Source organism: Curcuma longa, chromosome 21, assembly GCF_044706935.1.
Source record: "Curcuma longa cultivar G26 ecotype Majalengka, Jawa Barat chromosome 21, ITB_CL_G26_1.1, whole genome shotgun sequence".
Taxonomy (NCBI): Eukaryota; Viridiplantae; Streptophyta; class Magnoliopsida; order Zingiberales; family Zingiberaceae; genus Curcuma; species Curcuma longa.
In genome coordinates this window covers 7,699,519-7,712,213 of record NC_133881.1, presented here as the reverse complement: position 1 = coordinate 7,712,213, position 12,695 = coordinate 7,699,519, and the positions used below count along the sequence as shown (strand labels likewise).

Here is a 12,695-nt window from a genome sequence, read left to right as displayed (position 1 = left end):
AAAAAATTATTATACAGTGATATATTGGGAAAAAATTGATCACATGGACGCTTATAAGAAGTTGAACGAAACCAATTACATCACTTTGTTCATATAATTATTAAATTAAAACATATTATTTTAGTAATAATAAATGCACATTCTTATTTGTAATAAAAAATTAATTTGCAATAAAATAAATGAAAATTAAATCAAAATGTTATTAAGTCGTCTCAGTGAAGGCAAATCGAACTAAATGATTTAAATCGAGTAACACACTATTTCAGAGTGAAAGGAAACGTAGCACAAACTTGTCTTAACTGTGCCCTGACCAATGTCTAAACAGGTAGAGAATGCATAAGAAATTGAGCCCCGAGTTATTATTTCTTTAGGTTCCCATGGTTTATACAGATTTTTATAAAGGAAAAAAAAATACTAACGCAAAAACGAAAGACATGTCAACTCCTGCAGATTCTATCCCTAAAAAAATGATGCCATCTTTTCCTCTATTTACTCATTTAATGAGTCATGTACCAGGACCAGGTGGGCGATATTCTGTGGGCAGATTATAAATACGGTAGATGACACGTCTAAGAATGGACCTAGGTTTGCACTACTGTACATTACTCTACAATAAGACAAAGATAAAAGAAAAAAAAATTAAGATACTCTTGATATCCTTCAAGTCAAAGCAAAGTCCTGTGGTTGTTCAGAGATTTGAACTTCCTGATACGGATTGAGGACTCGTTTAATCTCGTCTGCACTTAGGGTTTCATATTCGAGAAGCGCATTTGCTAGTGCATGGAGTGCATTTTCATGCTGCAAGCAATTGTTAAAATCAAGTGAGAAACATAATCCTGATGAAGACTAGAGAATATATCGAGTATACAATGGATTTGAACTTCCAAGCTTTCATATATCAAAATGTTAATTGAGTTCAGACACTACTTTCTTGCTTTGGGGAGTTGAGCATAGGTAGGATTCTACCGTCTATGTGGATTTGCATGCCATTGTCATGAAGATTAATACTGATCATGATAGATTCAAAGCAAGCCATAGATCAACATACCTTTTTTAGTAGCCGTTTAACACGCTCATAAGCCTCTCGCAAGAGTTTGACAACCTAAATTTTTGAAGAAAAAAATTCATCAAAGGTTCAAGTATTCAACAAGATAAACAAAGTATCATGAGAAAAATTCAAGCATTCAACAACTAAAATACACTTTTAAATACTAAAAACATACTTCTGCATCTATTCGTGATTGCATCTCAGAACCTGGCCGTTCCTTAACGTGCACTGGGCCAATTGCATCACTCATTCCACAGGTTGACACCTGCTAAGCAGCTAATTGTCAAATATATGGTATTTATAATTACTAATACGTGTTGAAATATCATGATGCAGTACCATGTAATGGGCAAGTTCTGTAGCTGTGTGCAGATCATTACTAGCACCAGTTGTAATACTCTCTTCGCCAAAGATGAGTTCTTCAGCTACCCTCCCTCCCATGCAAACGTCAAGGCGTGCTAATAGTTGCTTCTTGCTAATGGATGTTTCATCCTGAGAAGGGAGCTGAGTCACCATCCCAAGTGCAGAACCTCGGGGAATAATGGTTGCTTTGTGTATGGGATGAGCGCCACCAGTATTAAGTGCAACAATTGCATGACCACTCTCATGGTAAGCAGTGAGCTGAAAGAGAATACCAGCCCAGTTACCACTATTGTATAGATACACAGCAAAAAAAAGAATTTATCAAGAATGTCAGATATCCAGTACAAGATATATTTCTCTAAAATGTCAATACCTTCTTTGATTCTTCAGATATAAACATAGTTTTCCTCTCTGTACCCATGATTATCCTGTCCTTAGCAAATTCCAATTGTGCTGCATTTATTTTTTCAGCACCTTCTACTGCAGCCTTAATAGCAGCAATATTTACCAAGTTCGCAAGATCTACAAATTATTCAAGAAGCATATAATTTCTTTTAGAAAAGTCTCACATGGATGCATCAGTACAGCATTTACAGAAATATTTTTTGTTGTTCAACTGATTGTATTTCAACTATATGTGAATTCAAGCTTTTGGTGATTCCTTGAGGTAGATAATAGACTTCACACAGTAAGAATCTTAACAAGAACAAACCTGCACCATTGAATCCAGGAGTACCACGTGCAAGTGCATTGACATTAACATCATCAGCTAATGGTTTATCCTGCAAATAAAGCTCCAGAATCTCCTGCCGACCCCGTACATCAGGACTTGGAACAACAATCTAAAAAAGGGCATTAAACAATTGTCAAGAATCAAACCCAGAAATGAATCTACTAGAGGCATGAAGGAATTATGAAGTATGAAAAAATATATACCTAACCTTTGTGCATGAGATAATAGTTTCTTTTCTGCTTTGATGATTGAGCACATGATATTGAAACACATAATTGCTCGACAAGTAATATGAACTACAAGCATTACATCTCAAAAGCAGTAGATAAATTTTGTGTCGTAGAAACTAATAGATACTACAGATACATTGTTTCATGTTATCCTTTCTTACATTATTTTCTTATTTTCATGATTGTAGCAGTTCACCTTATTGTTCAAAAGACTAATTGCTTGGATCATACAGTGTTTCCCAGTTCCTTTATGATAAATTATCTGTGTGTGTGTATATGTGCCCATATCTTGTGAATGATGAAACAGGTGTAATTTGTTCTCTTGCATCTTGGCACCAGAGGGGCGTGCCGATGGAATTGTCCTGACATAGAACTGGTGGATCCCAATCATGGGAAAGGGCACTTGGTGCATAACAGTTGCATCATGCCTGTGGACTTAAGCTACTAAACACAGTAGCTTCTATCAAGTCAAGCAAGTAACTACTCCCAATGTCTTAGAGTGATTGAAGAACTAAGTGGCTTCAGGCAAAGATGTTGTGTGAGGAAAATTAGGCACTCGCACCTCGTGTTGATGGCCTTGGGCATTTATACAAGCTATCAGGAACCTCTGGATAGCAATGTTTACAACCTTCAAGTCATGGTTGCAATAGTTAAATCTTACAAAATGGCAGTACCATTTGTAAGGTTTTAAACAAAAAATAACTGTCTCTACACATTTAAGATAACTGTTATTACAAAAACCTACCAAACTCCACCATAGACTCCAACTACAGAATTCAATCATAAACCAGTCAATTCCCAAATACACTTCCCCTTAGCTTGTTCCAATGTGCATTAGGTAATTAGATGTTGTGTGAGGAAAATTAGGCACTCGCACCTCATGTTGATGGCCTTGAGCATTTATACAAGCTATCAGGAACCTCTGGATTGCAATGTTAACAACCTTCAAGTCATGGTTGCAATAGTTAAATCTTACAAAATGGTAGTACCATTTGTAGGGTTTTAAACAAAAAATAACTGTCTCTACACATTTAAGATAACTGTTATTACAAAAACCTACCAAAACTCCACCATATACTCCAACTACAGAATTCAATCATAAACCAGTCAATTCCCAAATACACTTCCCCTTAGCTTGTTCCAATGGGCATTAGGTAATTTGTGTTGACATAGGTGAATGCTTGGACTGAACCAAACATTAAAGTTAAAGAGAATGGAGACATTTATAGGTACACAGTATGCTGATGCCGAGATATAATGTTCCCAGTTTACAAAAATGAATCTTTCCTGAGAAATTAGGTAAAGCAAACCTTTTCTTGGATATCCCCTACAAATTTCCAATCTTAACAACATGTGGGCAATAAGAAAAATAATCAGCAAGATAAAAATGAATCACTTGAATTGGGCAACACATTTCCAAATTCCAGTACTAGAATTTGTTAATTGATTCTTAGTTTAAAAAAAAGTAATGGGACTATAGCACCACATCGATGAACCGTGCAGAAGGGATGGGAGAACTTACATGCCTATCAAATCTACCAGGTCTAATCAATGCTGGGTCAAGTATATCTGGCAAATTTGTAGCAGCCATCAGTATTATTCCCTGACAAGGAATATATTCAGGGTTGAGAAGCATAGTTATCACTTAACAGCAATTTCATTGATCTGATTTACCTCATTCTGCTCAAAGCCATCCATTTCCACAAGCAGCTGATGCAATGTTTTTTTAGTATGTCCTTCCCACTGCTTTCTAGTGGAACCGACAGCATCTATTTCATCAATGAAAATGATGCAAGGTGCCTATCGATGATGAAAATTGATAAATATGAGACATTTAGGGAAAGCAAATCATGTGATAGAACAAATCAATGGAGCTAAATTATGAGACGTATGAAGTTGCAATCAAATATTGAGAAGATAGAAAGACTATTTTCTTTGTCTGAATGACAGATGAGCACCTAAAGAATTAAGTGATTTTGGAGATTTTAAATAGGTCTTGAAGTTTTTAGTTTCAGTCACATGAAAAAACACAATCAATGAGAGCATAATAACCAATGATCGAGTAAAAGAAGTGATACACTATAGGTTACTTAAATGAACCATGAAATAGTATTAGAAGACAACTTGATATTAAGAAATTTCAGAACTTGGAAGATGTAAAAGTTGTAGAAACATTATCCAGTACTTTAAATTGGTGCAGATCCCAGTATCAGTTAGCTCATTAACTGCTACACTAGCATATAACAGGTTACATACCAATTCATGTAGCCAAGTATAACCAAGAAAAACATTAGAACACTTTTAATACTGGCTAGTAGCCGATACTGCTCTCAAACAAATCCTTTGTTTGACAGATATGCATGTGACATTCTGATTATTGTACCATCCTGTATGCACTAGTCTGATCCATGATTTAAAGTTTTGAGTTGTATCGGAGTTTTGATTTATGATCGAAACAATATAGTTTCGGTACCATATCGTATCATGTCGATATGATTTTGATATTTTTTTTAAATAAAAAATATATTAATTAAAAATATTTTTAAAAATAAAAATTTCAACTTAAATATTAAAATAATTTAAAATACCAAAAAAATGTGACGCCCCCACGTGAGCCCGCGGAGGTCGCCATGGGATCGCGAGGCCTCCGCAACCCCGCGGAGGTTCCCATGGGATCGTGGAGGTCGTTGCAATCCCGCGGCGACCTATGATGTCAGTGTTGGTATCAATGCCAAGTAGCGGACGGAACGAAGGGACAAATTCCGCCCGTGCCGCCCTACATGATACGAAATTTTAAACCATGATCTGATCAATATTCAAAACTATGTTATAAGAATTGGTCGTCTACATAATTCTAGCATAGATAAATTTCATTTAGAACTGAATCAATTAACTAGAACTTATATATTTAATGTTGCTTAAATTAGAATATTGTTTTATAATATACCCAAAAGAAACAAAATAGTTTATGTTTTCCACAAGTAGGGATCCAACTTTCTACAATTATTGGAAAACAGTTTTTACCTTCAAAAGATCCATGTTTCTATTTTGTCCAATGGTTTACGCATCATCATCATTAAGTTGTGGTAATCCCAACTATATGAAGCCCATACATGATCTTCTACCTCTCCATTGAACTCTATCCAAAATTTAACATTAATAATTACTAAAGATATAAATATATAAATTGATCCCTTTCTCTAACAGCTCAAACTTTCAGGATAAGCAGTTATCCAATCAATTTTAACATGATATCAAGGCAAGAGGTTAGCCGACCCCACCTAGTGGGATAAGGCTTGGTTATTGTTTGCTTGTTGTATCAAGGCAAGAGAACCAACTGTCCAAGTTTAAATCCTACCTATGTAAAAGAGATAAAATTAAAATTTTAAACTTAAAAAATTTAAAATGTTAAAAATTAAAAACTTATCAATTCGTGTGTTGGGTTTAGGTGGGTCAATCAGGTGAAGTATACCCACCACACATGAACGGAAGTAACAAGGATATAATATATAAATTGGTCCCTTTTGTACTCAAGCTTTTTGGATAAGTTAGCCAATCAATTTTAACAATAATAAGTATTTTTTAAAGTCATGTTTGTTGACCTTATCAGAGTTATGTTTGAGATCTGTCTACTGCCTTCAACTCTAATCAATCAACTCGTCTAACTATAGAATTTATCTGTTGTTTGAATATTTCATCATCAACTCATTCTTGTCCCAAATATTTGGGGATGGCTACACAAATCTTATGTGTCCATTAACGCAAAGTTATAACAGAGCTAATATTATGAAAGAGAATGAGTCATACCATAATCTTATGAAACTTTCCTTTTACCATAAGGGGCATAAAAGGATCACACAAAACTCTAAAAACCTTTCTCTATTTCCATCATGCATTTTGTAGAACTCCTTCAGGATAGAGTCATGTCTATCCAAGTCAACAATTCTATATCTAACCACCCTAACAATTCTATGTCTATCCATCTTAACAATTCTGTAACTTCTATTAGTTTTGTGAATTTGATTTTATCTATCCTATTTGGTTCTGCTTAATGTAAAACCTTTGGTCACTGAACTTTCTCTCCACAATTTCAGCTTTGGGTTTAATTTAATTGCACTCATCAATTAGCGAAATGTTATCTCCACAATTTGTGTTTAAAACACTACAGAGGAAACTTAGAACTATTTCTTAAGAAGTCCAGAGACTCACTCAAGGGAACTCTAACAACCTCAAATTGTGCATGTCAGGCTAATCCATTTAGTCCAATTACTGCAGGACATATGCTACAACTTAAATTTCTCAACTTGTTCCACTGATTGTAGGGTTGAAGAGAAATGAAAGGAATAGGATGCCATTCTTGATTTGAAAACACTAGGATGCACCCATCACAAGCTATCTGAAACTGTTTGGAAAAGTCAAGATGTTTGAGAACATGATTTTCCTTAATTTCTTGAAAGGTTATAGAGGTAAACTTAGTCCAATGGAACTCCCCTTTCCTCTTTCCTGAGACAATTATGATGGAAGCCATAATGGTACTAAAGTTTTGAATGAATAAAAATCATAAAAGTTTAGGATGGTATTGGGCTCTAGCCGATCATCAATTACCCTAACATTTTCATTTATGATGCCTTGTGTTGAAACAATAAACCCAAAGAAGAAAATTTAAGGGGTTAAAAATTAGCACTTTTTCAAATAAGCATACAGCTTCTCAATTCAAAAAGATTTCATCAACTATTGAATATGTTCTAAGTGGGTGTACCATATATCAAGATGTCATTGAAATGGACTACCAAGAACTTTCCTATAAAGGTTCCTAAGACTTGATTCATCTCCCTCATGAATGTACTTAGGGCGTACAAAAGTTCAATGGACATGACAAACCATTTGTACAACTCATCTTATGTCTTAATTCTTCTATTCATCATAGACCCTACCAGAATTTGGTGAGACCCATTACATGAGTCAATCTTAGAGGATCACTGAGCTCCTACCATGAAGTCAAGCATGTCATCTAGTCTAGGTCTTGTGGTATATAGTTTTTCCTGCATATTTCTGTGGCCCTATTCTATTTATGAATATACTTATTAATTTAAGATGGCTTTATATAATAAAAGAAGTATATCATCATCATTAAATCATTTTATTCCAATTTGGAGTCAGAGATGGCTGAGTGGACTAAAGTGTCGGATTGCTAATCCGTTGTACGAATTATTCGTACCGAGGGTTCAAATCCCTCTTTCTCTGCTCGCTTTGATTACTCGACCTGCTTGATACTTTTGATTTCGAACTTTCAAAAGGAATTGAAATTCCTTGAATTTATCATAGGTAAATTTATGAATAAATAAAATAATAAGAAAAGTTTAGAAAAAAAATTTATTCCTCACGTCCAGGATTACGTCCTGGATCATTAAATAAGAATCCGAAGATGAAGAGAGAAACAAAGAATATCACTACTATGTAAACAAAGAGTTTAAGACTAAGCATTACACAAACTCCAAAATAATCTTATTTTCAAAAAAGGGAATAGATTACCTATTTTTTCTTTTCAACACATCTACTATTTTGTTTAATTTGTTTGTTTAATTTTACACGACCCCTTGCAAAAAAAATCAATTTTGGAAAAGAAAGTCATTTTACGAATTTCTTTGTATTGTTGTGTGTGTGTATAGCTTCCTGCATATGGTTGTGTGACCCTGTAACATTATGGATATACTTATTAATTCAAGATGGATTTATATAATAAAAGGATAGTCATAATCATTAATCCATATTATCCCAATTATTACGATTATCTTATATAGATTGTATTGTCATATTGAATTCTATGCATATAAATTAATGGTATGTTCAAATCTAAATTACTTTTAATTACATTTATTAGAGTTTTCTTTGTCCTCTCATGCTCCCCTTGCGCCTCCAGGCTTCAAAGTCTAATAGAATCAATCTGTGTATTGATCTATTGATCAATAGAATACCATTTAAATTTATATCAGTCATCTATCAGGGAAATATATGTACACCTAATTGTTCCTGAATAGAAGAAATATGTGGAGTTTTAAAATATGGATATTAACATATATTTTTATTTTATCTTTTTTAAAAAACAAATAAATAAAGAAATGGAAACAATCTAAATATCACAATCATAAACCATAGAAAATATAACTTATTCAGCAGGTTTAAGTATAGGTAACTAATAAGTACAAATATTAAACAAATAGCAGATTATCAAATAGCACCTTTTTCTTAGCTGCCTGAAATAATGACCTGACACGACGTGCTCCAACTCCAACAAACCTGGTATGAAAAGCAAGTCACAAAAGAATTTTTAATTGGATAACTCATAATATGGCCTTCTTGTAAACCAAACTAAGATATGGTAATTTGTGGGGTTAATAAAAATCCATGATAATGTCGACAACATAAAAACAATGGCATGTTTCCTTGTAATTGCACCAAAAAACTATCGAGAATAGAAAAAGGTTATACCAATAATATATATTTAAAAGTAGCCAAAATAAGCAGTTACAAGAAATTAAAATCAAAATACTTGTGGTTAAAAAAATACATCAATCAGAACAAGTCTTTTTGCTTGTCACAAAGCACAAGATTAGAGTGTACACGTGTAATAATTTTTTTTAAAAAAAAAAAAGCTTAACAAAACAATTAGAGCTTGGTATGTTAGTAAGGTTAAAGTGCCCGATCAGAACGAGATGGTGTCAGTGTCTTGCTACATAGCACGTGGAGTTGATAGCAAGCAGAAGAGAAAAAGAAAGCAACAACTTACCTAGAACCTGGGGGATAACAAAACATATCTTAGAGATGAAATCTTCTTCTGCTAGAGTCAGAAGAGCTATTCTGCCTCAGTCAAAATTTTAACGAAGCTAGCACATTGAAGAAGACATTTTGTGTGAAGGAAGAAGATTTGTCTGAGGTCTCATGTTGCTAGCCAATCCACATGCACTTTGTTTTGATCATGTACATTGGCATATACTAATATTACAAACCAAGGTTTAAAATTCGTTCTCACTTAGGGTAGTGGTCCCAAGCCGAAATGATATAATCTCAACACCATGCCAAGACAAGTATAGGTAGCCCTGAGTAGAAGGAACAAATTAACAAGAAGAAGAAGACCCTGGATAGGTAGGGATCAAAAAGATGAAGTAATAGAGGAGGCAATGGAGACTTACCTAGAGAAGCAAGAGGAAACCTATGCGCTCAAGAGAAGCAGCACAAGATGAAGTGGCTTGAAATAGAGAAGTGGGAAAATTGTCCAAGATTTCTGAGATGGAGTACCACAAGAGGAAGGGCAATCAGTATTGTTTCGTGTCTTGCGTCTCAGTTCTTTGGTGGAATAGTTATGTCACGTGTACTACACAGCATAGAATACTATCTTATCCATGTTTCTAAAGAAGAACTTGACGACAATCAAGATGCCTAAGAATGGAATAGGAATAGAGATGGCTATTGGATCAAAGCAAAAATTACAGGAAGGAAATAGCGAAATAAATTCCACATCTATCAGTATACCAAAATTGTTTGCTAAATGAGAAACACAATATTTCTAGCTTGGGTGAAATATCAAGTTATAGCTGTCCACTATCTTCAATAACAAGATTGTTTAGTTCATAGACTACCTATATTGAAGCCTTTTACCATAAGCATATTAGAATCTCAGGTTTCAGTCAAGAAAAGAGACAGTTCTATGCACGTGTCACATGATGCCAAATAGTAGCATCAAAAAATATGCTCCAGCTCAAGACAAGGTTGAGTGCTCATCAGTGTGCAACCATAGATGGGGATAGAGACGGAGGAGGGTCCATGAAGGCTTGGCTGCAAATTCTACTGCAGCAAAGCAAGGGTAATCGGAGTTCTTTAGGGAAAAGAGGGTCCCCTCTCTTCTGTTCGTCTCGTCTCTTCTTCCTCCTCTTTCTCTTCATATTCTTCTTCATCTTCCTCCCCCTCTTCCTAATAAATGCCAACCTGCACCATCTCATACCAAACAATGTGTCGATCAACACCAAAATGATATTGTTCCAGCATCTATTGGAACTCAGAAGATGAACTAGATTTTACACCTTCAACTGGGTAAAATACAACTAACAAGGAATTTATTGACTCACTATTATTCCCCAAGTCCTTCACCTACCACTACCTCTAGGCAGAAGAAAAATGTGAAAAGCTCACAATTTTAGTGACAACTGCTAGGATTTCAAGAAATATACTAAAAAAACTGGTCAAAAATACTAGTCATAACTGAACATTAATCCAGAATAAGACATCATGCCAGATTTCAAATTATTAATTGAACTTTAATCCAGTCGGCTCTGGACATTTGTAAATCTGCATACTCTAATGCTACTAAATTTCGAATAAATCAAAATTATTCCTTTGATTGGAAAATATTATGTATGTAGTTTCTCTTACATTTCCTCAAACTCGGAACCTGCTTTATAGAAGAATGGCACATCAGCTTCTCCAGCAATAGCCTGCAGAAACTAGATTTAGTGAATAGAATGCACATCTGTAAGCTTTAGTTCAGAAAGTTAATTTAAACTTATAGGAGTTTATAAAATATCAACATATGCACACATTAAAAAACCAACTGGAATGTCAATAAATGGTGCATATTTCATACTAATTTGAAATATAAACCCATATCAAGTTGAACAGGCCTATTCAAGATAATGTTGTCAGAGCATTTTCGCAACTCTTGGCATTAAATACTTTTCAGCCAACATATACTGCATAAGCTTCTTTCATCCACAAAACAAGATTGAGTATGCCCATTCAATAACAGGATTTGATCCATTACATTAATGAAATTGTTACCTATAATGAGTATAAATGAAGAGATTGGCAATAGATGTTATACACCAAAGTTAATCTATAATGTTAATGCTAAAAAAAACTATATAACTATGCACTAAAAATCAGCCACTTAACTCTTCCTATTAGAATTTCATATTTCATCCCCTTTGAGCAACAAAATACTATATATATTTATATAATTAGTCAGCTAAAGTCTAAAGATGCACATGAACTAATCTAATAACAAGATATGTATTCTCACCTTTGCAAGCAGAGTCTTTCCAGTGCCAGGAGCACCAGTCAAGAGAATTCCCTACAAAAGAACATGTTACAAGTTTATAATATTGTAAAATACAAATAAATGAAACCTTCAAAATATTCTAAATTCAAAGGGAATATATGGTATCGTAGATTTAAAGCTCATGCCTTATTTGGCAATATGAGTGACATGCGTTGCTCCAAAAAAACATAACTCTAGACCAGTACATGGTGGAATGGGCAATACTAACATTCTGTTTGTGCCACCCAGCACAGAAAGATACAAGCAATATTGAACTTGATATTAAGCTTAGTGCAAGTGGCTAGATAGAGAAAAGTAAAATATAATATTCGGAGAGCTATGTTTGTGTTTGCATGTCAAATCTGAGGACCAACTTGTTGATATGTTTACGAAGGTTATACCCCAAGTTATGTTTAATTCTGTTCTTAGCAAGTTGAACATGTTTGATATATATGTTCAACTTGAAGGGGAGTGTTGTGAGAAGCAGGGGTAGATATGTCTTTTTCTCTTATGATCTTAGGGTTATGTTGGCTATATAAACCCTGTACATGTTTTCTTTTGTGATTAAGTTAGTTTTAACAAATACTAGTAAATCCACAGAGGGAAAGGCAAACAATCCTTGTTGCTCTTACGAATTCTAGCTTAATCATTCACCTCCTCACTGCCTAAGACTTGTTATGAGATCAACAGAATAATCTTGTTGTTGCATGTGAGCTACCACTAGACCAAGAAGAACCCCATCCATCTATTCTTTATTCAGTGTTTTCTAAAATGTTTTATGAGTAATCAATAGAAAATCGAGCATTCAGTAAGTGTTGGTGTCTGAATGTCTATATCCAACATGGGTACGAAGGGGTAAATAACCCATCCAAGTATCAAAAGGTGTTGACCAAGAGGTAAAATACATTTTCCAAACAATACTACCTAAAAAAATTTTCTCAATTATACTAATATGAATATTAAACAATAATTTATTTTAGTAGATAATATTAATATATAATTTTATTTAACTTCTTTATCTTAAGAAATGTAATATATTTATCAAAATTAAATTTAATTATTGATTTTATATTAAAGCATAATTTATTATAAAACGATAATCTAATAGATAGCCATTTAGTTTGATAATATAATAGTATTTTATATTTCAGAATAATATTTTATTCAATAGTAAGAATAACAAATAATGTTAACCTAATAATAGTAATATTATGAAATATATGATAATAT

General features: G+C 33.8%; 1 protein-coding gene across 1 annotated transcript in view; it reads right to left on the bottom strand.

The window, feature by feature from the left end:
• Nucleotides 1–333: 333 nt before the first annotated feature.
• Nucleotides 334–12,695, bottom strand: part of LOC141815366 (ATP-dependent zinc metalloprotease FTSH 9, chloroplastic/mitochondrial-like) — a 32,770-nt gene continuing 20,408 nt past the window's right edge. Inside the window, 11 exon segments of the mRNA XM_074703318.1 lie at nucleotides 334–798; nucleotides 1,049–1,102; nucleotides 1,224–1,313; nucleotides 1,388–1,669; nucleotides 1,785–1,933; nucleotides 2,124–2,253; nucleotides 3,897–3,977; nucleotides 4,049–4,174; nucleotides 8,614–8,671; nucleotides 10,802–10,863; nucleotides 11,448–11,498. Coding sequence (XP_074559419.1) covers nucleotides 661–798; nucleotides 1,049–1,102; nucleotides 1,224–1,313; nucleotides 1,388–1,669; nucleotides 1,785–1,933; nucleotides 2,124–2,253; nucleotides 3,897–3,977; nucleotides 4,049–4,174; nucleotides 8,614–8,671; nucleotides 10,802–10,863; nucleotides 11,448–11,498 — 1,221 coding nt within the window. The 3' untranslated portion in view covers nucleotides 334–660.